This window comes from Oryza sativa, chromosome 8, assembly GCF_034140825.1.
Source record: "Oryza sativa Japonica Group chromosome 8, ASM3414082v1".
Lineage (NCBI taxonomy): Eukaryota > Viridiplantae > Streptophyta > Magnoliopsida > Poales > Poaceae > Oryza > Oryza sativa.
Genome location: NC_089042.1, coordinates 22,137,921 through 22,164,305, shown reverse-complemented (window position 1 = coordinate 22,164,305; position 26,385 = coordinate 22,137,921). Strand labels below are relative to the sequence as shown.

Sequence of the window (26,385 nt, the reverse complement as noted above, 5' to 3'; positions counted from 1 at the left end):
CCGAGACCAGTGACAAGAAAAAGAAAAAACAAACCACCACATCAACAACAGAAACCTCGCCGAGCACTTCAAACAGCGCCAACTGAAGAAAGCTTACAACACCAACTTGCTAACAACTAATCTCTCCGTTCCAGAATATAGCAACCTAGCACCATCACAACACCATGCTAAAATGTGTCCAAATCTAACTTGTTACTGCCCAGTCTATACCAATCATCCTTTATTTAATTTTCACTTAATCTTACCCCCTATTATCCTCCCGTTCTTTAGACACCCCTTATTTCTTTCATCCTTAACATTTAAAAAACAAAAGGTTTGAAATGTATATTTTAATATGAGGGATTAGTGAGCAAGCCATTGCTCAAAATGAAAGATGTCTTATCGGGAATGATTAGCTAATGGTTGTACGCTTACACCCTCTGTTCCAAAAAGAATCAACTTTCAGAGATGAAGCTAATGGTTGTACGCTTACACCCTCCGTTCCAAAAAGAATCAACTTTCAGAGAAGAACTTAGACAGATACTTCTTTAGATTCATCCTCGAAAGATGGTTTTCTATGGGATGGAGGATTCGTTGTTCTATGTTGAGTTGTCCTAAGTTGAGTTTTTTTTTTAGAACAGAGGGCTTAGCATCTAAGCTGGCACACAGATCACACATAATGAATGCGATGTGATGTGATGCGATTAGTTTTGCTGCCCTCGAAGCTGATATATCGAGCATGTAACGTGCTCAGTTCTATCGCATATCCTGGCCAGCTCGGTTGACAGCAAGAGGGAGCAACCCAGCGTGCGTCGCGCTGAAAAGAGAGCGAGCTGGATTGCGACAAGAGCCAAGAGGTAGGGTCCCGATTGCGTGGTAACGGATGGGTTCGAGGCTGGTCCGTTGCAGCGGCTAGAATACCCATGCCCCTGCTTCTGCTTCTTCTCCGGCCGGCTCGCCGGTGCTCGCCCACACCGGCGAAAATGGCCGACGCCGCCGGCCGCCGTAGGTGTTCTGGCCGGAGAAATTCGCGAACTGCAACGCTAATCGGCAGGCCTCACAAAATCACAAGACAGAGCAATCTCAGGTGTATTAAAAGGGAAGAAATTAAAGTGTGATCACACGATACAACTGCAGGGGTTGGGGGTGGTGGTCCAGCACTTTATCCTCGGCCAAACGGAACCACTTGTGTACAGTAACTTGTTAGCTGAAAAGACGCAATCACGGACCCGCCATTGCTGGCCCAGTGGGAACATCACGTCAAGCATGGCATTGTGCACACTGACCTCCACACAAGAATGATGCTCCATTCCACAGTAACATAGTACATTTTTACAACATCACTGATCACTCTGGTACAACGGGGTTACTGTACTTCAGGATACCATTTACCGTCTCAACGAACAAAACGTAGGGTCGCATTTGCATCTTGATAACGGTTACAAAAGAGCGTCGAGCTGAGACTGGAGGTCGGGTATAGGCAACATACCAATTGATTGGATTTCGTCAGCTGTGTATTCTGACTTCAGAAGGGAGTGTAGCTGTATATGAGCCTCAACTATATTTGTCCTGAGACAAACATGGAATTAGAACAAATACAGAGAAGAGCAATATTTTTGCAAGTACAGAAATGCCTGAACATTTTCTTTAGTTCCGCACACATCTAAGTACAGCTTAGTTCTAATCCATTTCAGAGGGATTAATGTTTCTTCAAAAGTACAAAGTTCAATTTTTTACACCCCAAATCATTAGAAGTAAAGAAGAATAACACCAAATGATAGTTATACGTTCACTGAATTGATAAATTGATCAATGAGGAACTCAGATAAAAGATTCTGACGCTAAACATAACTTACACATAAAATGTACCAAAAGAATTGACAAGGCTGAAATATAGAACTACATTAATTTGTAAAAGTAGTGGGATTTTAAGTTTAAAGCTTGCTCAACTAAAAGGTTAAAGCTTGCTCAACTAAAAGGACTTGAGAGGGAAAAAGTTTGTGGTAGTTAAAAGATGAAAATGCCCCCAGTGATATTTAAGTCCATCCTTCAAGAAGTCAACTAGAGAAATCAGACATGCTATGTATACACATTCATCATAATGCACTCTAGGTTAAAAAATTATTAGTGACCAACTGGTGATAGCTTGCCCATGATAGCTTTCTCTTTCACCTCGTATGGTTTAAGGGATAGGGTTACATGAATTATTTATGTATAAGATTTCTTATAGGCAACAAATTGTACTGATTGATCACTCTGGCAAAATGAACTTAATTTGAGATATTGTTTTTGAAATAACATTATTTATTAAGCCATCACACCAGGATATTATGTAAAAAGCAGACGTGAACAAAAGATAGGTTTGTAGATGCTGTGGAGATGTAAATACTTACTTGATTGGTTTGAATAAAATCAACCGCGTAGATGGATTTTGCAAATACAACCTCATCATGGTCATTACTTTGGGTAAATCTTGCTGAATAGCAGTCCCAACCTACAAAAAGGGATTTTTATGAAATACATGGAAAAAGAAGCATGATCTGACTTGCATCATCTTGGAAAATACCTTTTGAACCAGCTCCGCAACCTTATCAGGAGAAGCAAATGCTTGAGTCTTAAGGGGTTTAGCCAGAACAGAATCCAATTTCTGACCCTGGCTACCCGAGGACAGTACAACTTTGACAGCCGTTACCTGGCCCAGACAATCATGTTCATCTCCATTAGAATAAACTACTTTTCGGTTTTGAAAAGAATACTAGAATGCAGGTTCATAATCTGAAATTTTCGAAATCCCAAAAAGGGATGTTAGAATTGGACCCTAATACTTCTGTTCTCGAAATCGCAGGAGAACTGTGAAACATTGCATTAAGGAATTGAACCCTAATACTGCATGGACAAACTGAAAGAATCAAAAGAGGTTTTGGCCTCATTTGGCATGGGCCAAATCCCAGCCAATCCCCATACGTGGACTGGTATTTTGAACTAAAACCCTTATTATCCATTCACGGGGAAAGGGTGCCAACTGCCAATGGCAAGTGAGGCCTTAAAGTGAGAACTGAGCCTTTCCCAGAAAAAGAGAAAAAAGAAAAAATGGATTGAGAAGTGAGTCAACTACTGCAAAGGCTTCCCCCTTTCTCACTTGAAAAGAGGTCAATTCCATACCTTAGTAACAAAAGAAAGCATTGGATCCACTACTAATTTTGTAATGGACATTATAAACTCTTCACAGGTAGATTTGAGGCTTTTTTCCAATTCCTGAAAAAATAGTAGTAACAAAATTAGCTGAAAAAATATTAAAAAATCGAGGATATGGGCATCTACAAAGCAATCACATTAGACTGCTGCCTTATTTTATGCATGTGAAGTTGCACGTGCAAGTCCTATGTATGAACAGCCGCATCACGTTTGGACTTATTTTAATTTTCACAATGTGGACTGAATTTATGAGATCAACTAATGAGAAATTAACATAAACATTTTTTTTTACTTTTAGGCCAAAAAGAAATAACTATCAGCTATCAGTTCAAGATGGTTACTTTTCTGGCATCAATTTGGTTCTCCAGAACACGGGGAGAAAACGTCCTAGCAAGTGATGTTGACCTTGACCAATCAAATAACGAGACCTGCCCCCTGAGGATCCTTCTTAAGTGATCCTGTAAAAAGAAACATTGTTATATGCAGCAATTAGTTAATTGGATACAAACCATGTGCACGGTATGCATTTTTATGGGAGCACAAGTGTAACTAGCAAATAAAACATAACCTTTCTACTGAGGATTTTCAGGTAATTAATTCAAAGAATATTAGATAGTTCAAATGGTTCATCACGAAACAAGGCAACCTAATTAGAATCTTCAGACATTTTACAAAGATTTCTGACAAACATCAATACAATTAGAAAGTTCTCTAAATAAAGTCTAGAATGTAACAGTTGATCTTGTCAACGTATCATTTATGAGGACAAGACCGCACACCAGTACTTGACACCTATATTTCAGGGATAGCACCTTATGTTTGCTAAGTTCAGCTGACCAACCCATGAGTTTAATTTGATAGAATGCAATAGACATTAATATCTTTGTCTCAGCTGATGAGCCAGGGAGGTCATTTTACTTTTTTTCCTACTTTATATCTTACTACAGGCAAAAAGAAATCTCTCAACTTATTCATCTGGTGAATGGGCAAGAGAAAAGAAAGCAAATGCCATTTGTTATATGGGCGCAAGAGAAAATAACAATAAGAATTTGTCTACGGAGACATCTAGTACTAATGATTCTTTGTGTTCTTACCACAAATATGAAACAGCTGATGAAAGCAATAAAAAACGCAAGTAATTTGTTTGTTGCCAGATGGTCTATTAGAAGTCTGGTTTCATGGCGACAAGAGTTATCAAATATACTGGCATTTTTTATATATCAGTAAAATAGTTTTAACGACATCTTTCCATGCATGTAACAAGTGAATACTCCTTTTCTTATAAAAAAAGGTGAACATGTGAAACAGTTTCCGTAAAAAGCATGAACAGTATACATGTAATACAAGCAAAAACAATCCATAACTTCCTCAAACATCAAGCTTCATGTAAAAAATGGTACACATGGTTATGCAACGGCTAAGCAGTTCATACTCAAAATGAAAAGAACAAAGTTGCACATACCAGCAAATGGGAGAAATCCAGCTCCTTATGCGTGACAGAAAACTCAATATCAAATGGAGCAATCTGAAAACATGTATAGTACCACATGAGTTGCCCGATGGACTTATGCATGCTATAAAATTTTGACTTGACATACTGTACAAATTGTATCACCTGTTCTCTTAAAATAAGAAGGTGCTTAATTAGGAAAAGCTGTCCATCCATTGCAGTTGCTTTTTTTGCAATGACCTTGCTTGCATTCTGTTCACAGGATCAAACAGATACGCTCTGAATATCAAAGAGTGCAGTTCAACACATAAAACATGTTCTTTAGATCTTGTTAAGACATGAACAATAAGGGAAGGAGAATACAGACCTGAAGAGATGTGGAGCAAACTTCTACAGCTTCCTGGTGAAAATCGAAATTATATGTCAAGTTCGATGCCATGGCCTCGATCAAGAAATGAACAATGAACAACAGAAAATATCTTAAGCTTTAAGAGGTCCAATACCTGGGCTAATCCAGTAAAAACTGTAGGTTCTAAGCGGTGATATAGCTTTGACAGACAAGACACTGTTTTCTCCAGTGGTCTATACCATGTCACATATATGTCCGAGTTGCCACTAACCTACAGATTGAAACATAAGAAATTAGATTAATGCTTTAACTACACTGATAATTCATAATGCTCGTGATTAAAACTGGATTCAGTTATAAGCAACATGTGCTTTGTTTAACATCAGATGACAGCATGGAGAAAAATGATGTTAGCACATAAGGGAGTGAAGAAATTACAAAATCTATAAAACTGATAGTACCATCTTAAGCACACATCTGAGCCAGTAAAACTGTGTGTGAACCAACTGTTAGGACAGATTTTTATTGAATGACTAGGACCATGAAGAGTTAAATTGAAATGAACTTTCATTAAACTAAGAACAAAACTAACATTAGAACTTGTAGTTGCATCTACGGATCTCTCAAGCTTTCCAGGATAATCCAGATCTTCATCAGAAGGGCGGAAGTTTGCAATCTGAACAATAGTAAGAAAACAAAATTAACAAAAAAAAAAAGATGAAATAGATTAAACAATATATAAGAAAAGTCTCCTTCATTCCTGAGCTCAAGATTGTCTAAATAATAACTAAAAGTCAGGGGATCTTCAAGTTCAGTTTTCAATTCATGGCTAGTTCATTCTAGTTCTGCAGACATTGCTAACAATATGTTCACTATCAAAAACTTCAAATGACACAATAATCAACCATTTCCCTTGTAATTGGCATGCAACATCCAGCAATGCTCATAAAAGAATCTCATTCAGATCACCAGTGAAGAACGTCAAGCACTTCAAATAACTAATATATTATTTTAAGTGCCATTTAACCATCAAGTTTTCCCCAAAAGCATTGCCGGTTCTACAACAAACTTGACATAAGTCCACATGACAGCTGTTCTCAACATTGGAACCATACATTATTTGCGAACAAATGAACGAAATATGCACCACGTACTCAAACGAGAACATGCTGACTGAAAAAAAAACATGAAGTCACCAATAAGGGGCATATTTTAAATAGTACCTCCTCACGAATATGAGTCCGAGCACAAAAGGCCAACCGCTCATGAACGTCTGCAAGTATCCTTTGCAATATGGGTCGAAGCCCAGCTACTGATTCTCCTCGTCTACTTAGTTGTTCCCCTAGCACTTCGACCTTCAGAATGTCAACGAGTTCACACAGAGAATCAATGCTTCCCTCATAAATCAGTCTAGGCCTCAGAGTATCATACAAGTACGTGCACCTGAATACAAAGGCATATCAGATATTCAGTTAATCACCTTAGATGAAAAGTTGATAACATAAAAGTATGAACGCTACACAATACACACGTCAATATAAATTTGAATCATACAACAAGGGTGTTGCAGAAACTAACCAAATAATCTGTGTTCCATATGTTTTAACAAGAAAATATATTTACAATGTCAACATATCTATAGGTTCTAAACTTTTTGTATGACAGAACTTCAATAATCATCTCTCTTGTTTAGGAAAGGAACTTCTATCTATTTCTTAAGTTGATGAAATCTTCTGTAAACTCATCTTAACATAGGAATTTAAGGTTCGATTACACATTTATACTTGACTAGCCCACTAATAGGAAGCTGGTATAGGCCTGAGGAATTTTTGGGGGGTCTTATATTAAGATCCAGATAATTTCTAGTTCCTGAAAATCCTATTTATTCTAAAGCCTATTCCTTGATTGTTGGTTAGCTAATAAAAAAACTTATGCAAGTCTAAAGTCAGGTTTTAGCGAATTTGCAGAACAAATTACAGATGCTTACATTGCAGTATAAGAACCAGAGGGACTAAAAGCTTACAGTGGGTCCATTAAAGGAGCAATACTTGAAACATCTGATGCAGATGCCGGGAAAAAGTGAGCAAAAAGCTGGTGCTCAAATTGGCATGCCTGAGAAGCAACAGGAAAAGTAGTAAAATATGTCTTGCAGTCAAAATCAGCTGAATATTATAAGAGGAGAGAAAAATAAAAGCATGAATACTGGAGATTAGATAAAATTGGTTATGTGCCGTCAAAGGCTCAGAATTCAGTTTTATGACATTGAAAGTCCCAGGTTGAGGGGAAGCCATCATAACTAACTTCTATTGGCCTCAAAAGGATGGAAATGGTAAAATGAGGAATTGGGTGACCTTGAGATACTAATAAGTGAACCCCGAGACTTTCAGTTGTATAAAACTAAAAATCAAGAACTTTCAATGCTTTAGAATAAATATGCCAAAAATAATAATGATAAGTGCATCATACTCAGCATGAGGAGTAAGCAGAGCACGTAATATTAGGAAACTAAATATACAATGTGTTGCTCAATTCTTCTACATTACAGAATGCTATCGTGTACAACTGTAAGATGTAACTTTCTGAATATGGAAAGAGAAACCTACAACACAGATGAAAATAAGAAAACTAGAAAGTATTAAACATGCAGTTACCTCCATCAGATAGGCACATCCAGATCTTGTTAGAGAAGGCAAAGCTTCTTTTCTAGCAAATTCAGAAATTCGTTGCTGCACCATGCCTCGTATCTTTAGTTGCATAACAAGTGATAAGAAATAATCAGGTCCATGCCAAAAAAGGAAAATATAAAACCAATAATTGTTTGATCTTACCAAGTATAACCTCTGTTCGCAGAACAAGCTGTGACATTCTGAAAGAATCTGCGTGTATTCTTTCCTAGAAGATCTACTTTCAATCTCACCTAAGATTGGTTTAAGCTGGAAAACAAGAACCAGAGGCAGCAGAGTTATAACTTTGAGGTGTTACTGGTATATAGATCACATAGCTACAGTTTGTTTAAGCCTTTCTATATAACTGTAGATCATTTGATGAAAAGGTATACCTCACTAGCAGCTGCCTTGAAGCGAACATAGATAAGGGATGCTTCCACACCCTCTGTAACAACATTTTTTGCTGAACCATTACCTCGAATCGCCGCTTGAACCTGAAATAAAATCAAGCTATTATCTGGTATTTAGTAGTCATATCGCATTTACCTACCAAAGTTCAACTGAAAATCACCTGGGATGAAGCGGCTTTAAGTATTGACAGGACATGTGACCGAATCATACCTAATGCACGAGACTGCAATAAAAGAAGCATATAATTATCAGGTCAAAGTATCTAACCTGTGATGACTATCCATGTAGTTCAATTCAAGTAGACCTTTACCTGAAGTTGGCGAAACTTAACCAAGTACACCGCAGATTCAGCATATTGTGGATTATTTTCAACATACCTATAAGCACCCAAACAGGATACAGCATGAACTCCTTAAATCTCAGCACCCTAAAACTACACACAGAGCATTGTCTATTACTACTTACGAAATACAATCATCGAGCCGTTTCAAAAGTGGAAGAAATTGTTCATTTCCGATGTTCATAGTTTGAGAATAAAAGCTAGTAGAGACCTGCAAAATGGAGACAGTATTTTAAACCATATGAAGCAGGTTAACCAGAGAAAAAATAGGATTTTAAAAAAAACAGATTGTGTAATCAACATTACAGATAATGTATGAATGAGATCATCAGGATACATTGTGTACTTGGATGGTAGAATTGAATAAGTGTGGTTAGTGGCCAGAAATGTTCAAGATTATGCAGCTACAGAATATACTAGAACAGTAGCAAACAGTGGGATCTTCAAAAATACAAGCCACTCATCATCATGTACAAGTTAGCACTAACCACAAGGTGACAATACGAATCAGCTCAAAATTCAGATCTAAGACATCCATTGGGATCAAATCTAAAGTATATATCCTCCGAAACATGGAATAAACATTTTCTGGAACAAATGAACCACGGAGACCATGCTGACCTCTCCAACTAACAAAATGATCAAGGATGCAAGCATTAGGATGTAGTAGATAACGTTGGAAATTTTGAATAAGGTTTCACATAAGTTCAACAATTAAATTTCAAAGTAGATGTATGGCAGAATTCATTATGCTTGTGTGAGATGTAGAACTTGTAGGAGAGGCATTAATTTAATCAAATTTATTAATCTAATGCTCAATAGACAAACTAGGGATGCCAAACCTTACATTTTCCAATTCATCAAAGTAGTTCAACCTACTTCGAAGTGCTTCTGCAAACTCAATCAGCCTTTGTTTCTCCAACAACTGCATTACATTCGAATTTAGAAATGATAGTCCATTGACTGAAACACTTCATTAAAAAAACGGAAGAGGGACCAGCAATATGGCAAAATGAGAATATATATTTGCATTTACGACATGAATAAACTAAGAGAATACTACACAAAAAAGGGTAGTTAAAAGGTAACTCATGTGTTCATTTAGGCCCTGTTCTTTTCAGATTATTCACCAGATTGTTGAAACGGATTATTTGCTTCATGCTTCGAAAAATACGTTTTCCAAAAAAAAAACTACTGCATTGCTTAGATCACTTGTTCTAAGCTGTTTGTTAAGTTTATTTCTCAAAATATTTCCTTTTTCCCTGCTTTTAAAGTAGATAATCCTTAGCAATAATCTGGTCAAAAAATTATCTCAAACAGGGGTATATGAAATGAAGCATGCTTGTAGATCATAATACAGTTCCTACAAACAAAAGATTACTAGAATGATTTGTTTTTATTAATGCAACAGTTTTGTAATGTTAAATCTATATGTGTTGAAACTGCATCAAAGAATTTTGTAATTCTGTTCAAACTAAAAGAGTAGATAAGAGCTATACAAAATATATCACTAATAAGATCATTAACATGAGGTCCAAGATGACAAACAGGCCAATGAGTTTTTCCTTTGGGCACCTAAAATGCCATATTGTAAATTTACCAAAGCTGCACAATACAAGGCAGGCGATCTGTTAAGTTTCACTAATATTGAATACATTCTTAAAAGTGGTTTATGTGCACATGGCAGAGTAACAGTCCTTTAGAGTGGAAGTTTCACTATAAATAACTAATCTGACAAAATGCCAAAAAAATAACAGAAAGAATAGCAAAAGTGCAAGTATTTAGAATCTTAGAGAAAAGGGTGCATACAAGTTGGTCGCAAGCATCGTGCAAAGTTTTTGTCTTTGTGGCAACACTCAAATGCAACGATTGCAGTTCTTCAAATAAGTTCAGTGTGTCATCCACCTGAATGGACATATTTTAAATATGTTATATTGAAAAGGATAAGAGCATCCATGTTCCTTAAAAGATTTTGCAAATATTAACAAACAAAAGGGTTCATAAACCTACTTGTTGAAGAATACCATCACATGTTTTAACACGTTCCTCTAATGTACTCTCGTAGAGACGATACTTTTCTTCCGTCTGTCAAATAAACTAGAGGGGTAAAATCATTGTTTTACCACAAGTTGCCATCACTAACAAAAGAAATGAACATGCACAAACCTCAGATTTCATAGCTGATTCCAGTTCAGAAAACCATTTGTAGAACTACAGGAGGTAATAAAGGTATTAGCTCAACCTGCAGAAATAGTTTACCTTCTATCCTGACACAACTTAAGGTTGAATAGATAGAATACCGAAATTCTCTGATCAATCATACAAGTGATATATCAACAAGATTATGAAACTAACCTGATGCGTATTCACCAAGACTGCATCCATTGCACCCTCCTCTAATGCAGCCTCTTTTTCTGGCACAACCACACCCCCATCCTTCACTAAACTTTTCTCCTGATGTAACACCCAGCAATATGTTTTAATGTCAAGCAATAATATAAAGCCGGAAGGGAAATAGACCTCAAAATACAGCCTTCTATCAAATTAAAAAAAGCAACCCTCCAATGAAATAACATAACAAGACCATAAAAACAACGCACTTATAAACCCATTTGATACCCAATTGAAACATCAAACATCATCACAAATCCAGCACTAGCTAGAGTATTGAATTGTGGAGAGTGAGCTAATAGTGGCACAGAAACATCACCAACGAAACAGAACTGCAAATTCACCTGACTCATGTACTGTCAATTATAAACCAAACTAACCGCTACCGCTGAACTACCAAATGGAGTATGTATGCTGTGTTGCAACTAATGAAATATCTCAAATCCTTCAAGTACAATTGACGGGCTAGTCTATCCCGAGCATAGCACGGCAAACTAAACTAAACCAAACCATGGTAGCATCAGATCACAACATTTAGTCATCGCAAGCAACAGGGCCTATGGATCAAACCATCGCACACAATCCCGAGATGTGGCGCCTCACCAGGTTGGCCGGGAACGGCCGCTCGGACACGGCGCGGGAGAGCGCGGCGATCGCGGCATTCTGCTGCTCCGTGAGCGGCGCGTTCTGCAGCAGCGAAAGCCCAAGTCCATCAGATCAGATCCACCAGTGCTACCACTGGATCACACACCCACCCGACGCGCAGCGAAGCGAGGAAACCGACCTTCTCCCAGGTGGAGGCGAACTTGTAGGCGTGGGAGACGGCCTCCGAGTTGGGCAGCGTCTCCGGCGTCGTCGCCATGGGCGTCCCCGGCGGCGGGCGGCTGATGCGGCCGCGGCCCCGGGCGGGCGTTGCCGGAGGGGTGGGGAGGCGGCGGTCGCGTCCCCTGGTGGCGTTGCGATGCGGGCCAAGTGGGACGCGCGGCGGCGGCGGCCGGCTGTCCGGTGGCTGACGGCGGTTGATTGGCGCGGCGGTCGGAGCACTGGGAATGGCCTTCCCGGTAGTAATCGAGACTTGCGAGAGAGAGAGAAAGAGGAGAAAGACTGGAAGAGCGAGAAACGTAGGGCCTGTTTTGGTTGTGTCAAATGGAATTTTGGGACTTGGGCCCAACTTCACGTGTTGTGTGGGCCACGTACGGGCTTACATTTATGGGCTTACCATACCAGTTTGTAAGGCCTGTTTCGGCAGCCCACATCTTCGGCCCATTGTGGTTTTAGATTTCGGCCTGTAATAGGAGTGGACTAAAGATTATGGGCTTCCATAATGGACCTGAGGCTTCACTTCGGCCTTGTTTGGCATAGGCCGAATTATTTAGTTCAAAATTCCGGGCCTTCTCTCGGGAGGATCGACATGGTTTGGCCCATACTAAACATGGCCTTGGTGGGCTACTGGGCTGCATTTTAGCCTTGGTGCGACGCTAGAATTTTACCCCGGCCGAATCAGGAGGTGGATCCGGTGACATTTTCCAGAAAGTAGTTGACGTGGCACGGTGGAAGAGCTAATTTTGGGATTTCTCCTAGCTTTGGGAATTAAAAATGAATTGCACTCGCACAAATGTCCCCAAATTGAACCATAGTAAACCTTTAAACTTCTAGCTAGATGCACGGTTCGACGCCGGTCGCAATGGCCAGCCACGAAACGGGTTCACGCGGTGGCCGGCCACGCAGGCCCCAGCCTGAGCTCCAGCTCCGCCTCGCACAGCACCGGCAACCCCAGCGTCAGGCTGGTCGCCACGTCCTCCTCCTCCACATCCTTCTCACCGGCGAATAAGCCAGCCTCCTTCACGCCCCCGGCCCTCGCGGGGAACAGCTGGAGGCAGACTGGGGCATCGTCCCGGTCGTCTCCGGCGGCGGCGGCGGCAGCGGCCGGCGGGGAGCCGGCGCCGCTGGCGTGTTGCACTTGCAGCAGCTTGCGGAGCGCCGAGTTCCACCGGTTCTTGACGGCGTTGTCGTAGCGGCCGGGGAGGCAGCGCGCGATGGTGGCCCACTTGTTGCCGTGCACGCGCTGCTGCGCGAGGATGATCGCGTCCTCCTCGGCGGTGAAGACCCGGCTGTCCAGCTCCGGCGACAGGTGCTGGCACCACCGCAGCCGGCACGACTTGGGCCCGCGCCGGGGCAGCGCCAGCGCGATCTCCGCCCAGTTCTGCCGCCGGTGCTCGCGCACCGCGCGACGCAGCGCCTCGTCCTCCTCCTGCGTCCACGGCGTCTTCCTGCCGCCGCCGCTGCCGTCGCCGCCGTCCGCCGCCATCTTGCTCAAACTATCCCGGCAGGGGCGGAGTTAACGTGTGGAGGCATGGGGTTAAGCTGAACCCAATACTACTTTTTTTTTTTTTGGAAACACAAAAGCTGCTGTTAATATAGTATAAACTACACGAATCAGAGAAATGTATAGAAAGAAAGTGGATTGAAATCTTGATAGAAAGAAAGTGGATGGGATAATTGGAGGAAATAAATCAACCCAAAACCGGATGGATTTCCAATATATGGCACTACCGGCCTATCTAATGGCATAAAGAAGGATCGGGAGAGGGTTACTGGTTGCTAGAGAAAAATGAATAGCTTACTTCCAAATTTCAATTCGAATCAATATGGAGGCAGGTGGAATTGAAATGAACTTTTCCGGTAACACACATGAAAATGTTCATATTGTCTTTCAACCTCAATCCCATCATGTATAATTGTACTATAAAGTCGGTGGAGGATAGTGAAATTATCCAAACCTTATTTTTGTGGAATACTATATCTGAAGTCTTCAAACCTCTGATTCGACCAGTCTAGCCAATTCAGTATCGTTTGTCTTGCAAAAGAAGTTATTATTCTTCAGAGCGCGAAATTAGGCAAGCCATATAGCCATTGTTTCCAAACATATGCACATAAGCGGAACAGTAGCTGTTATGCACACAGAAGGAGCTTTCTGGCCTCTCTTTTATGGCAGTTTCTGTTTCTTATTCCAGACCTCAACATTCTCCTGCCAGAAGAGTTTGGACGCAGGACATTTGCATGAACTACTCTTATTTTTGTTATTACAGACGGCAATAGCCCCCCCAAATAAATAACATGGCATATATATATAATAATATACAACGAGCACTTACAAAAAAAAAATGCCCCACTTCTATTGTTTACATCCAACCAAAATGGAATGGGAACTAGAGAGAAGCGACGACATTATATTATTACATAATAAATCAAAAAGAAAATAAAAAAACTAATGCATAATTACAGTTTCAAGGATATATACACCCGATGATTCTTGAGCCAAGACGACTCCACTGCAATCGGATCTGTGCAAATGAGAGTCCAAGCATTTTGATAATTGCAGTCGTAATACCACATTGATGCCGCAGCATCCAGACTGATCGTTTGGCGCTTTTGATTGGATCAAGACAAAAAACCAGGTGCTCTCTGCCTGGCATAATGAACTGAATATTGTACTACTCTTGTGAAGCATTTTGAGGATCTTCTTGGCAAAGATTTGATGATGATTTGCTCGGATTGATTATTGCAGGCATCCATTGCTCCGGAATTACAATAAAATAAGCAGACATAGCTTTTCTAAACCGCTTCTTATACTGCATGGGTGAAATCACAGTTGGAGGGGCATTCTTCGGCCCGCCGAGAATACCGGACGATTTGACCCATGTCTCGAGGTGCTTGTCCCATGTATACTGCCTCATAAAATCAATTATTCCCAGAACCAATTCATGTTTCTCCTCGTCAACTCCCACAAGCAATGAGTAATCCATCACATCAATTCCCTACAAGAGGACAAGACTTCATTAATGAGTCATATGAGAAGATATATCGAATGCTGCTACTGGCCTGCAATAAATCTTATCAGCCTGTCTCATAAACCCTACCAAAATTGAAGAGAATGAAAAACATTAAGGAAATAGACAACAGCGGCAAGTATGAAGTTAACATTGTATATGCCTCTTTCTTGAAAAAAAAAAAAAAACATTCTATATGCCTCTGCTAGGAACTTATAAACCTTAGCTTCAGGTGCTACAGCCAAAACATCGAAAGGCCTGTTCACTTTGATGCCAAAAAAAACCTTACCAAATTTTGGCATTGCCGAAATTTTGGCATAGTTAGTTGCCAAAATTTTGGCAAGTTGCCAAAATTTTTGCAGGATTTCTTATATAGTTACCAAAATTTGGCAGCAAACTAAATGCAGCCACTTTTTTTGACAATTTTACCAAAATTTAGTAATGTTGAAAATGACATCAAAGTGAACAGGCCTGAAGACAGGATGATCTTCAAGGCTTCAAGCATGAGAACACTAAATCCTAAATATATTGTCTGACAAAACAACACAAGATTATTGTTGAATGAACATTAAATTCATTCAACAACATATAAATTTAATGGTGTTTTTGCCACTGAGCCCGGGCAGTGGCTCCTCTCCTGATTATTTTCATACTAGTAAGGGAAAACGAATAATTTGCAAGGAAATAAAGATTTTTTTTGTGAGTGAAAAATAAAGATCTTTAAGGAAACTGTGCAACATTCCCTACCCTCTTATAAATTGTAAGCAACTTTTAGACATAAATCAAGATGAAGACTGAAAAAAAAAAAAAGAGCACCTTAGGTAGTGACTGTAAGAGGCCAAAGTTAAAGGTGAAGATTTGAAAATATTGAATAATTTTTAAGTCTTAGCTCAAGGATTCATGTATGAATGAGATAATTCTCACTATCAGAATCTGAACTTACTGCCAGAAAGGAAGTATCATTCCAAACAGCTCTTTCCAGAAGCCTCTTTGCCTTGTTCCCAACGAAAATTGGTGACGTTGGCATTGCCTCAATCAAGTTCTGGTCAAGAAGAACCTTGTTGCTGCTGGAATCAGCATTATACCTTGACCTCGAAGATCCCTTGAGATCATAGAGCCTTGTAATATTCCGTCCAAATAAAAGATTTTCCATCACAAGTAAATCCATTTTTGACTCCTTGCCACCCTTCACATGCTTAATTGTAACCTAAGCAAAAACATAGACCTTTTAGTATAAGTAAGCTTCATAGTGGAAAATCTACCTATCAGATACTTCAGCAAGGCCATTCCAGCCAATAAATGTGAGCATCTATCATCAATACAGCATGCATAATGCTATGACTATATAAATCATGGATTATTGCTCTTGATTAATCCAGGAGCTTCTGAGAGAGAGAAAAATAGGTCCATCGGTCCAAAGTTGCAATACTTCCTCCAAATACTGGGTTATGGGTTGAGATTTCTGAAGGAGCGTTTAATGGAACACATACTAGATCAAATTAAGCAATTGCAGGTAGTCGCCTAACAAGTTGTACGAAAAAAATAGACCTCCAAAACCTGTATAGATCGCAGTTCTTACATATATTTAATGAAATTTGCAATTGATCATGTTTAAAGATAAAGAAATAGAGCTGAATGTAACTTAAACAAGCAAATGTAAACAGAATAAATACATATCCCTTCCAGTTACAACTTGTACCATGTTAAACTTAAAATATGATTGTAAAGTGGATAATTGGATAAGAAATAAAAACTGTGCTCCTAAACACCAGAAAATATCAGACACATAAAACATAGAACTTTAGTGAGATTTCCTACAAATGCTACTATTTTAATCTGATAACTCGAATAGTATCACATAAATGTGGTTTTTTTTTCTAGAAAAGTCAGGTTTTGCTTTTTCCCTGTAAAATAGGAACTAGTACATAAGTTAACCCACAAGTAAGTTAACAACATATGAGTATCACATAAGTTGCTTGGATGGAAAGAAACATTTTATTATTTCTTCCACCTGCTGTACAATTTGGCTGTGGCCCAAAGATTTGTCACTACTCATGAGTGACAGACAGAGCTACATTTAAAATCGAGGCTCTGCTTGATAGCCAAATGCCCCTAGCTATTTTTCTCTTGAATCAAAAGAATTAAGTTTCTTCTTAGAACCAAAGTGATCAATAAAACAGAAAACAGAAGGTCAAAGGGATATACCTGATAGATTCCCAGAATCTTTGCAAGGGATGTAGGGCTTCCGGTGCTTATAGACTCTGATAAATATTTAAAATAATCTAGTCCAAACTTAAGGAATGATTCAAGTTCTGTTTTTGTGACCTGCTTTATTATAAATCTATCATCCAGAGATTTTGCAAAAAACACATTGCTTTTGCCACCTTGTGCTCCCCATTTCTTGCATCGACTGATAGATCTTAAAAAGTCAAGTTCAGATGGACAGCAAGACCTTCTAAGAGCTTCAAAGCTTTTCGCATAGTAGCACGTCACTGTGTATTTCACCTTCCCGAGTGGGCCACCATCCTCAAAGGGAACTCTTAGGTGAACTAGATCGGGAACAAATGACCCTCTGGTTCCAGATATTGACGAAGCAAGATCATCAGCGGATCCGAAATCCTCAAATAAATGAAAAGGATTAAAATTTCCAGAATCATATACAGGCAATGGAAGTGAAGAATCTGGACCATCTTTGTTCTTGCTGTTCTCATCCAACATTTGGTGACAGTACATGGGTGAAACAAGTGCATAAGAAATTATACTGGTCGGTTCATCATCAAATACTGGAATAACAACATCATTAGCTCCAGTTGGCAGAAAAAGTCTTGCTCCACCTTGCTGTGATAACTCACGGAACAATGTAATGTACACAGGATTGTAGTCAGCCAGGGCCCCAAATCTCGGTGCTGTCCCAGAATTTGTGTTTAAGGAGTCATAGAATGTCATGTATGGCATTTTGAGCCAGCTTGATAAGTCTTCTACTGTATCTCCAGACCTGACAGATAAAGAAGCATTGGTTGGCACTGCCTTAGCTTGGTTTTTAAGATCAGCTGAACCTTCTAGCAGAGCTAATGGTTTCAGGATACTTGTATCAGGAACTGTTCCATTTTCACCTCTCCATTTTGCATCCAATGTGTCTGAAATATCAGCATTTACTGGAAACTGACCATCAGAAAGAACCCTACGAACACCAATACTGGATTCTTGATGATCCAGGTTATCCTTAACATCTGCGCTGTTAGAATGATTGATTTTGGCAATCGCATCTTCCATGCCATTCAACCCTGCACCAATCCTTGAACTATTTCCATTAGATTGATCAGGTTGGTTGGGCTCCTTGTCATTAGCATGAAGTGGACTTTGGCTCTGCTTCAAGGATCCTTCCTTAGCATTTGAAAGAACTTCGGAGCCCTTTGAGCTCTTCTCTAGTTTTGTAGTTGCATTGGTATCAACTGATTTATCGTTAGAGTCAGAACTCCTACTCCCAACCCGTAAACCTCCTAGTGTGTCACAGTACTTGCCACCTGAATTTGCTATAAAGATTAGCCGCTGATCCCACAGGTAACACAGAAACAGTAGCTGCCTCCTTAGTTTGTTAACCTCAAGAATATCAATGAATGGCTTCCCCTTTCTGATCTCCTTGTTCAGTAGATTCTTCAATGATTCCTAAAGGTGAATGCTCCAATAATTAGCATACAACTTTAATAATGTGTCATTTTTTTGAACAGAGCCAAATGGAGCCATGGCTCCATAACAAAACATAAATAAAAATAATAATTTACCGTAAAATCTGCTTTCTCTATTTGCAGGATCTCTTCCAGCTCCATGATGTTCCTTCTTAACTCGAGGATTTTCATGTTGCCATCAAAAGAACCTGTAATTGGCCTTCCCTCTGAAATTTGGTGGAGTGCATTCAGTACTTCAGTGAACAGAAGTTCAGCTGAGTCAACCACCTGAATCATAGACAATTAGCGTCAACCAGAAATTATCACATAATTGCTCACAAAATTAAACAGCCTACCTCATTTGCTTCTTGCTCTACCCATTCCTGGTGCTGAGAAGTGAAATCAAGTTTCGGTGGTGGCAAATACACTGAATGAACCTTGATCGATGCATATCGGAAGCAAGCAACCATTTCACCAAAGCTAAAATACAAACATGTAAGCCATAGTATTTACCAATTTAATGAAATTGAAGAGGAGTGAGGGGATACCCGTAAAAACGAAGGCAATCCCTGTGAAGAGAATGGCCACAACTGGCTACCCTACTAGCTGCCGCATGATTTGAGAAGCTAAGTTCCAGAAATTTTCCAAAGGACAAGCCCCAGGCAGCATCAGACATCACTACTCTTTTAGTCGCTGGAGGGAGCCCAATAACACGAGGACATCGTAAGCATCTATGCCACATCCATATTTTACCATCATGTTCACCAGGCAACTTCACTGCAAGTTTCCTCACTGAAATTGTTAAGCTGCCTTGCGGGTGGACATAGCAATAAACATGGGCCTCCGGTGGCAACTCACAAGAGATACAATTATTGTTCTGAAACAAAATGTCAAAGTTAAGCAGTATATAAAGTTTCTATAAATTGAATTCGAGAATGACAATCTAACCTGATCAAAGAGCTGGTCACGCAGAAATCTTCCTAAAGGCTTGTCAAAGTTGCCATAATACTTTATGCGGAGAAGGTGTGGCCGCTGACAAACAGTTTCTTTCCAAACACAACGGGAAGACAGAGAAACCAATATACTCTGGTTGTCAGCAGGAGATGCCGGAATTTCATCTTTTTTTATTACTGAATCATCCTTTGAACTGTCATCATCAAGAGAAATTTGCACATTGAGAGGAACAGACAGTTTAGCTCTTATCTTGTCACCATTCTCAGAATTATAGGCAAATAAGTGACCGCTCTCAACAGACTCCAAATTTGTTCGATGTGCAGACAACGCATTGAAATCATTATCCAGGGTATGTCCAGATGTTTCAGGTTGACGTTCTTCAAAATGCTTTTTATTAACTACATCTCTAGAACAAGAAGGACAATGACAAAGTGAACTGGCCGATTGCTGAACCAAGGGATCAGTAGATGACCAAGGAACCATACCATGCAAACAGGCAATATTTTTATCCTGGCCATTGAAATGGGCAGATTCGGTTTGGGCAGAACCAGCTCCCAGTTTTTTGCAGCTTTTATACTCAGGAGAGCACATTACCATTGTTTGGTCCATTGTTTGAAAACCATTAAATGTTGAACCATCCGTTTGCACATCAAATGCTTGCAAGCTATCGTTTGGTGATGAAGCAGTAGGCATTTGTAAAATAGGTATAGTTGAAATGGATCTATCGGCACTAGAAGGCTTATCTGGCAAAGCAACAATAATTGGTGACTTAAGAGGGAGTTCTGGAAGTGTTGCACCTTCATCCACAAGAAAAGATGTTTCCAGAGCCAAGTGATAGGCTGCAAAGACTCCATATTGCACAACATGCTTCACTTTTTTCAGCTCATCGCCATTAGCTCCTTTGAGCAATATCTACAGATTAGGAATAGTTAGCACATGAAATTGACTTCAATTTTATTATTCAATTCTTTCGTAAAGTACTAGAGTAAGTATTAACGTTGATCGTGAAGCGCTACACTCTTCAAGGAGCAAACATCCACGCCAGGGTAATACCAAATGATATTAGTTGTTTGTGAAGGAATAGGTTCTTAACAAATCATATTGCACAGAAATTAATACATGATCACTTGCAGGTTATTTTTCAATGTATTGATTTGATTCAACCTCAACCTTCACTGTATCCTTGAAATGCATTGATTTGTTTTTTCCCCCTTTCCATTGTTATATTTCAGCTGAATACTCATATTAGGGTTTAGGGAGGAAAAAATAAAGTACGGTATGGTTTAAAGGAATGCTTCACAGACTAAGGATTAAATAGATAAAGCAAAGGAGCTGCAACATATGACAAATGGTAAGTGTTATAACTGAGATACTGAGTTAGCAACTGAATACTTACTGTACAACCCAAGGGCTTTGGGCAGCCTTCAAAAAACATAAGGGTCTTCAGCATTTTCTTTCCACCTTCTCCAGCAGTCCCATGCTCTTCAACATATTTCTCCACATGGAATAGATCACAATGCCCAAGCTTTTGGGATGACACGTAATCAATTGACGGAACTATATGAGCACCAGTGCAACGTGATATCCTTTCCAGAAGTGGCCTTTTGATATTCAGAACAAGTGAAATGTTTTTCTCCAAGAATAAATCCTGAGCATATCGAGACACAGATTTCTCTACCAACACTACACTTGGTTGGTGGGCTTTGATCTTTGCAACTGCCATTTTCAAATAATCTGTTTCCTGGAGCAAAAAGGACATGACAACGCATCACCAATAGCAACATAACATTCAATCTATACCGCCCTTAAAATGAACTTCGGCTTTACAACATATGCATAAAAAGATATTAATGGCAATACCTGCTGCAGTAAAGTATCAAAACTTGAAAGCAAATTCGATATGCGCTGATATTCAAGTGCACCACCAAGGATCAGGATGCGTGGCTTTTCTTTCCGTGACGCCATGCGCCGATGAGCAACATTCTTCTTACAAACAACTCCTTTTACAACAAAACTGGAAATAAAGAACCAAAATGAAGCTCTTACATGGAGCACTAATAAGATACGAAAAAGTAATAAAGTGTGAAATTTCAAAGGCCAATAACTTGATAAAACAAAATTGCCAGCAAGTTTGCATCATGAATTTGAATTACAAAAGGCTGAGTCACTGTCGTATTCATATTTTTTTAACTATAAGGAAAATGAATACTCCAAAGCAGACAGATATAAAATCATAACAGTTTGACCATAATCTGCAGAAGGGTAAATTTGTTTACCTATCACTTGGACGACCACAAGCCAAGCATTTCACCTTCACATAGCCACCAGGGTCCATCCGTCCCCCTTTGCTGGTATCTGGTTTTAGAATAGATGCAGCTTCCCAAGACAGAGAAGTAACTATATCTAGCCAACTCTGTTTGCCAGATTTATCAACCAACTGTACCTTTTCCGCCTGAAGAAGTTGAGCAACCAATGCCCGAAAATGCCCATCAACAATGTCTTTCATGGCTCTCTTGTGTTCCTCAGCTGACTTATCTCTACTTCGACAATGTCCGCTGCCAAAACTGTTTGAGCGTAGATATCCCCACTCTCCTGTGGCATCCTCCCCATCATCCTCATCACATAAAGCACCATCATGGTCGTCCTCTTCATCCTCAGGTTCAGGAGGCAGCCAGAGTGAGCTATTGTTTTCAAAATCTACAGGCTCATTTTCTAGCATTTCCATGCTATACAAGGAAGAAGATCGAGTATTGCATTCCTCAGTATTATCCATGATGTGATCTCCAGTCTTATCTACTCCCACAGAACCAATAAAATTTTCCGTATCTTGCATCGGAGAAACAGATTCTTTTACATGACTACAATCAACTTGATGAGCATCAAAACACACAGTTTTGAAGTACTCATCAGAATTTTGCAAGTGTTGTGTTTTTGAATCTGAGTGGAAAACTGCATAATCATCATCCTCATCATCACTCCTGGCACAAAACAGGTGTTGGATTGTCAAAATAATGCTCCTTGAACCTTAATAATGCATATCTTCCTTTCATTTGTTGATTCATGTGCAAGATATTTCCAGAGAATAAAGCATGAAATTAAGTACTAATGCTAAACTAGTGCAAAAACTGGGGTACTAATTATCATGAAATTAAGTGCTAATGCTAAACTAGTGCAAAAACTGGGTTACTGATTATCAAGTAACTTTGTGGCATCTCATTAAAAAAAAGGACTACAGAATATGCAACAATTTGACATGGTTTTTGGCACAGATGAGCAATAACAGATTGGCAGCTATGCCAATTAGACAATAAAAATTGGCACAGAGTGTGAAACATGTTGATATCAGCAGGAAAAGCAAAACAGAATGTCACCATAATGAGTTAAACAATTGTCAGTTGGAAGTTATAAGGCACTAAGCTTACTAAATAAAGCTGGGTAAATCTTTATGTCTATGAATTGAAAAAAAAAATACTTCCTCCGTTTCATATTATAAGACTTTCTAGCATTGCCCACATTCATATATATGTTAATGAATCTAGATATATATGTGTGCCTAGATTCATTAACATCTATATGAATGTGGGCAATGCTAGAAAGTCTTATAACCTGAAATGGAGGTAGTACCACACAATTGGAGTATTGAAAAATGGAAAATAGCATGTGACCATACTTTCCCGTCTGCACCTTCCAGACAACTGTTTCAATGCTGATGATTAAGAGCAAAATCGTGTAACTAGTTCCAATCACACTTGTTGGCTAACCACCAGCCAGCCCATAACCTATGCTTAATTTTAATTGCTTATATTACACTACCATGAACAAACATAAATGAGCACCATAAGGCATAGATTTGAGACTAATTTGATGGCACCCTATAATGAACACCAAATGAAAGCAACGAGTATACTCTAAGTTTGAGATAGCATTTGTGCGCATGTATCAAAAGCAATGTCAGCGGGCAAGCTCTCCAATATAAAATATCAAAGCGCAACTACATGGATTTTCAAGTCCAAGCATCCAGAAGGAAAACAAAAATATTTTGAACAAATTAGCAGCTACCTTTTGTCCAATGCCTTTTAACAAAATCCAACATGATATGCAGCAATGTTCTCAGAAGCTGAATGCAAGTTCCTATCAGAATATCAGACAACCATGCATATATGTGATCTTACTTCCTAGATGGCAGTACAACTAGTTAGGCTTCATTTTCTTATTGAGCAAAGCAAAAAGCTCATAAAGGCATACCTATTTATGCCAAAATTGTATGGATCCGATGTGTTGTCCACATAAGTCGCAGGCTCCACGCCCCCAGCCGGCTCCATTGCAGGCAGCTGCTTCTCTGCACAACCTTCCCTCTCGCAGCACTCACCCTGGCCCTCGACTGCCATAGATGGGAAGTCAGTGTAGCTAACATTCGTGTAAGACGACATCTGGCCGTTCGTCCCGGCGCTGCTACGCGCAGTCGAACTGGACTTGTCGCTCCCGATGCTCACGGCAGACGCCGACGGGCTCAGCACCGGGCTCGATGGCTGCGCCACGTCCCTCCGAGCCGCCGCCTCCTCCTCCAGCCAGCGCCTGAAGCAGTAATTGCAGACCCTGATCCGCTCGCCGTCCTCACGCGCGGCGTCCCCCGGCGCGCGCGGCACGGAGTTGGCCGTGCACCGGGCACAGAACACGCGGCCGCAGTGGCGGCAGTGGTGGCGCCGGTTCAGGATGGTGAACTGCGCGTCGCAGTCGTAGCACACGCGGCAGCTCTGGTCCGGCATCCAGAAGTCCCTCGACAAATCATGCGGCTGCGGCGATGCCGCGCCACCACCACCCCCAGCACCCACCTGCGACGCCGGCGGCGGCGGCAGCGGCGGAGGCGGAGAGTGATCTCCCCGCCGCGGCATCCACGACTTCACCGCGCCAAACAGCTCCACTAACCGCCCCTCCGGTGATCCCATCATCCAGGCCACGCACACCGCCGCCGCCGCCACCACCACCACCACCACCAGCAACCCCACCCCTCATGCTCAATCCGGCGACGCCTCAATCCACATAGCTCTTACCACCACTTCCAGAACCAACGGAGACCACCACCACTCCCGCCGCGCGCCGCCGGATCAGATCACCACAGATGGCAGCAACTCTCGGTGCCCCCAGCAAAACCGCCCGAATTCGGCAGGAGCACTCCAACCTCGCCACGAACCCGACCGCGGCTGCTGGATCGAAGCGGGATTTGGAACAAGGGGAAGTGATTTGGGCTAAGAGAAGAGGGAAATTTGGTTGGATTTAGGAGGGGGTGAGGGTTCCAGAAGGGCGCCAGTGGAGCGGAGCACGGGACGGCTGGAGAGGCGAGGATTCACGAGGAGAGGGATAGAAAAGGGGAGGGGGGGAGATGGATTAAACCAACGCGTCTCCGGGTTTTTTCAAATCTTTTTTCAGGCAGATAATTCTTTTGTTTTTTCTTCTTTCTTTTCATTTTCATTTTTCTTGATTGGGTGTTGTTTGTTTCTGTTCTTTTCCTCGGCTTTTTGGTTATTTGCTTCTTTTTTTTTCTTGCCGCCTCCGGCTACCTCATCTCACAGGCGTGTGAAAGAGACGCTTGGGTGGTTTTCTTTCACGATTTTCTTTCATCGACTTCGTTGTCACGATTTATTGATGTTTTCCCTTTAAAGAAGTAAATTTTGATAATCCTTTTTATAAAAAGGAGACAAATTTCAGTACGTTGGTTTAGATAGGATATCTTTGCGTATGCTTCATTGTCGTAAGCAGACTATAATTTTGTGTTGCAGTCGCCACTCACCAGGTGATGTAGCTCGAGGACATGAGCTCCAATCGATTAATTTTGTCAAAACATATTTATTCTACATTCTTTTTATTGATGTTGTTACAACTTTTTAAAGCGTATGAGCATATTTGATGCCTTCTGGATTTCTTTCAATCATTCTAGAATGATCATGGTTTCCTTTCATTTCCTTTCATGAACAAATAATTGTTTTGTGTATCTTTCATACATGAATAAGGCCATGTTTAAAAGATTAGCCCATGGCTAATTTTGAGAGCTAATGTTTAGTCATGAATTGGTAGGCTAAACATTAGCATAGGGTGATATGTATAAAAGATTTTTGCATTTCTTTTTTAAAATGTAATTTATTTGTTAGATGCTATATATATATATATATATAAATAGAATTTTCCAGTTGTTGTTTTTAATGTAAATCATCTTTTATATTGTACACAAAATATTTGTGTGACATTATCTTTTGCGTAAACAATTTCATATACCGCACAAAAATAACTTTTAAAAAATAAAAATGAAAAATGGAACTTATATGCAAATTTCTATATTGTATAAGGAGGCTACATAAAAAATTCATATATTATTTTGAAACTTCTAATGAGATAAATATTAGCCTTGCATCTTACGGGTAATAGGTCTGTTAGAAAAAAAAAAGACCGACCCCAGTGGTACATTTTAAAATAATGGTAATTATAGGAAAAGATAATGTCAATGAAAAATTATTAAATTAGAACAAACTCAATGTCTTTGAGTAGATTCTCTCATAAAAATATCATCTAAACCCAATTAAGTCCTCATCAAATACTAACTCTTGATACTACTTCCTCCGTTCCCTTATATTTATCACCAAGCAATATTCACATTTAAACTTTGACCATCTTTCTTTTTGCAAAAAGAAATTCTACATACTTAAATAGATGTCATATTGTCAAAATGTATAGCATAATAAACATAAATATTAAGATTTCATTTAAATTTTTTTAGTGGTTAAAGTTGTAACAGTACCAGTCAACTGTGATAAATATAAAGAAATGGATAGAGTATTACCTTTAGAAGCAAAAGAAAGAACTGTAACATTTTATTTATTTCTCAAACTACCTTTATCAGTTGTGATGATTGTAGATTTGTCGTTATACTATTTGCCTCCACTTTGTACCAAAGATCTAAGATGAGTTCAGTTTGGGGTTAGAATAACCAGCTTAAACCAAATATGATAAATTAACTCAGATTTTGTGTTCAACAATGTCACGCCCTGAAGTTCCCCTCCCTTGCTCTAAATTCATAAAATAAATCATCCGAAGAAATTGTTTAATTTAACCTAGAGATGAATCCCTAATTAATAAATGCAAATAATAATCGGAATTGGCATG

At 39.8% G+C, this 26,385-nt stretch overlaps 3 protein-coding genes across 3 annotated transcripts; all 3 read right to left on the bottom strand.

The window, feature by feature from the left end:
- Positions 1-1,049: 1,049 nt before the first annotated feature.
- Positions 1,050-11,895, bottom strand: LOC4345726 (conserved oligomeric Golgi complex subunit 3). The gene is made up of 25 exons (XM_015795532.3): positions 11,566-11,895; positions 11,385-11,468; positions 10,746-10,844; positions 10,557-10,601; positions 10,401-10,475; positions 10,200-10,295; positions 9,238-9,315; positions 8,516-8,601; positions 8,361-8,427; positions 8,211-8,273; positions 8,032-8,133; positions 7,802-7,906; positions 7,625-7,717; positions 6,997-7,085; positions 6,197-6,416; positions 5,566-5,649; positions 5,128-5,244; positions 4,992-5,024; positions 4,790-4,876; positions 4,637-4,699; positions 3,516-3,632; positions 3,142-3,234; positions 2,546-2,671; positions 2,373-2,473; positions 1,050-1,548 (listed from the first exon to the last, which is right to left on the bottom strand). The coding sequence occupies exons 1-25, from the start codon at positions 11,641-11,643 to the stop codon at positions 1,419-1,421; spliced, it is 2,331 nt and encodes a 776-aa protein (XP_015651018.1). The 5' UTR covers positions 11,644-11,895; the 3' UTR covers positions 1,050-1,418.
- A 473-nt stretch (positions 11,896-12,368) lies between these two features.
- Positions 12,369-13,314, bottom strand: LOC107275352 (transcription factor MYB77). The gene has a single exon (XM_015793820.3). The coding sequence runs from the start codon at positions 13,087-13,089 to the stop codon at positions 12,487-12,489; it is 603 nt and encodes a 200-aa protein (XP_015649306.1). The 5' UTR covers positions 13,090-13,314; the 3' UTR covers positions 12,369-12,486.
- Positions 13,315-13,836: 522 nt separating this feature from the next.
- On the bottom strand, positions 13,837-24,590 carry LOC4345725 (1-phosphatidylinositol-3-phosphate 5-kinase FAB1B). Its single transcript, XM_015794444.3, has 11 exons — positions 23,476-24,590; positions 21,507-22,208; positions 21,091-21,244; positions 20,627-20,971; positions 19,225-20,142; positions 18,825-19,153; positions 18,633-18,756; positions 18,394-18,564; positions 16,817-18,277; positions 15,555-15,818; positions 13,837-14,599 (listed from the first exon to the last, which is right to left on the bottom strand). The coding sequence occupies exons 1-11, from the start codon at positions 24,177-24,179 to the stop codon at positions 14,276-14,278; spliced, it is 5,496 nt and encodes a 1,831-aa protein (XP_015649930.1). The 5' UTR covers positions 24,180-24,590; the 3' UTR covers positions 13,837-14,275.
- Between the last annotated feature and the right edge of the window lie 1,795 nt (positions 24,591-26,385).

What these genes read in the sequence shown, in the direction of transcription:
- LOC4345726 (XM_015795532.3), bottom strand. Translation starts at nt 11,643, where the DNA reads ATGGCGACGACGCCGGAGACGCTGCCCAACTCGGAGGCCGTCTCCCAC. An exon ending in AATCAGCTATGAAATCTGAG is followed by an intron (nt 10,476 to 10,556) that starts GTTTGTGCATGT and finishes TTTATTTGACAG; the next exon opens with ACGGAAGAAAAGTATCGTCT. An exon ending in TTCTTATTTTAAGAGAACAG is followed by an intron (nt 4,700 to 4,789) that starts GTGATACAATTT and finishes ACATGTTTTCAG; the next exon opens with ATTGCTCCATTTGATATTGA.
- LOC107275352 (XM_015793820.3), bottom strand. Translation starts at nt 13,089, where the DNA reads ATGGCGGCGGACGGCGGCGACGGCAGCGGCGGCGGCAGGAAGACGCCG.
- LOC4345725 (XM_015794444.3), bottom strand. Translation starts at nt 24,179, where the DNA reads ATGATGGGATCACCGGAGGGGCGGTTAGTGGAGCTGTTTGGCGCGGTG. An exon ending in TACAATTTTGGCATAAATAG is followed by an intron (nt 22,209 to 23,475) that starts GTATGCCTTTAT and finishes GTTTTGTGCCAG; the next exon opens with GAGTGATGATGAGGATGATG. An exon ending in CAAAGCCCTTGGGTTGTACA is followed by an intron (nt 20,143 to 20,626) that starts GTAAGTATTCAG and finishes CCTAATCTGTAG; the next exon opens with ATATTGCTCAAAGGAGCTAA.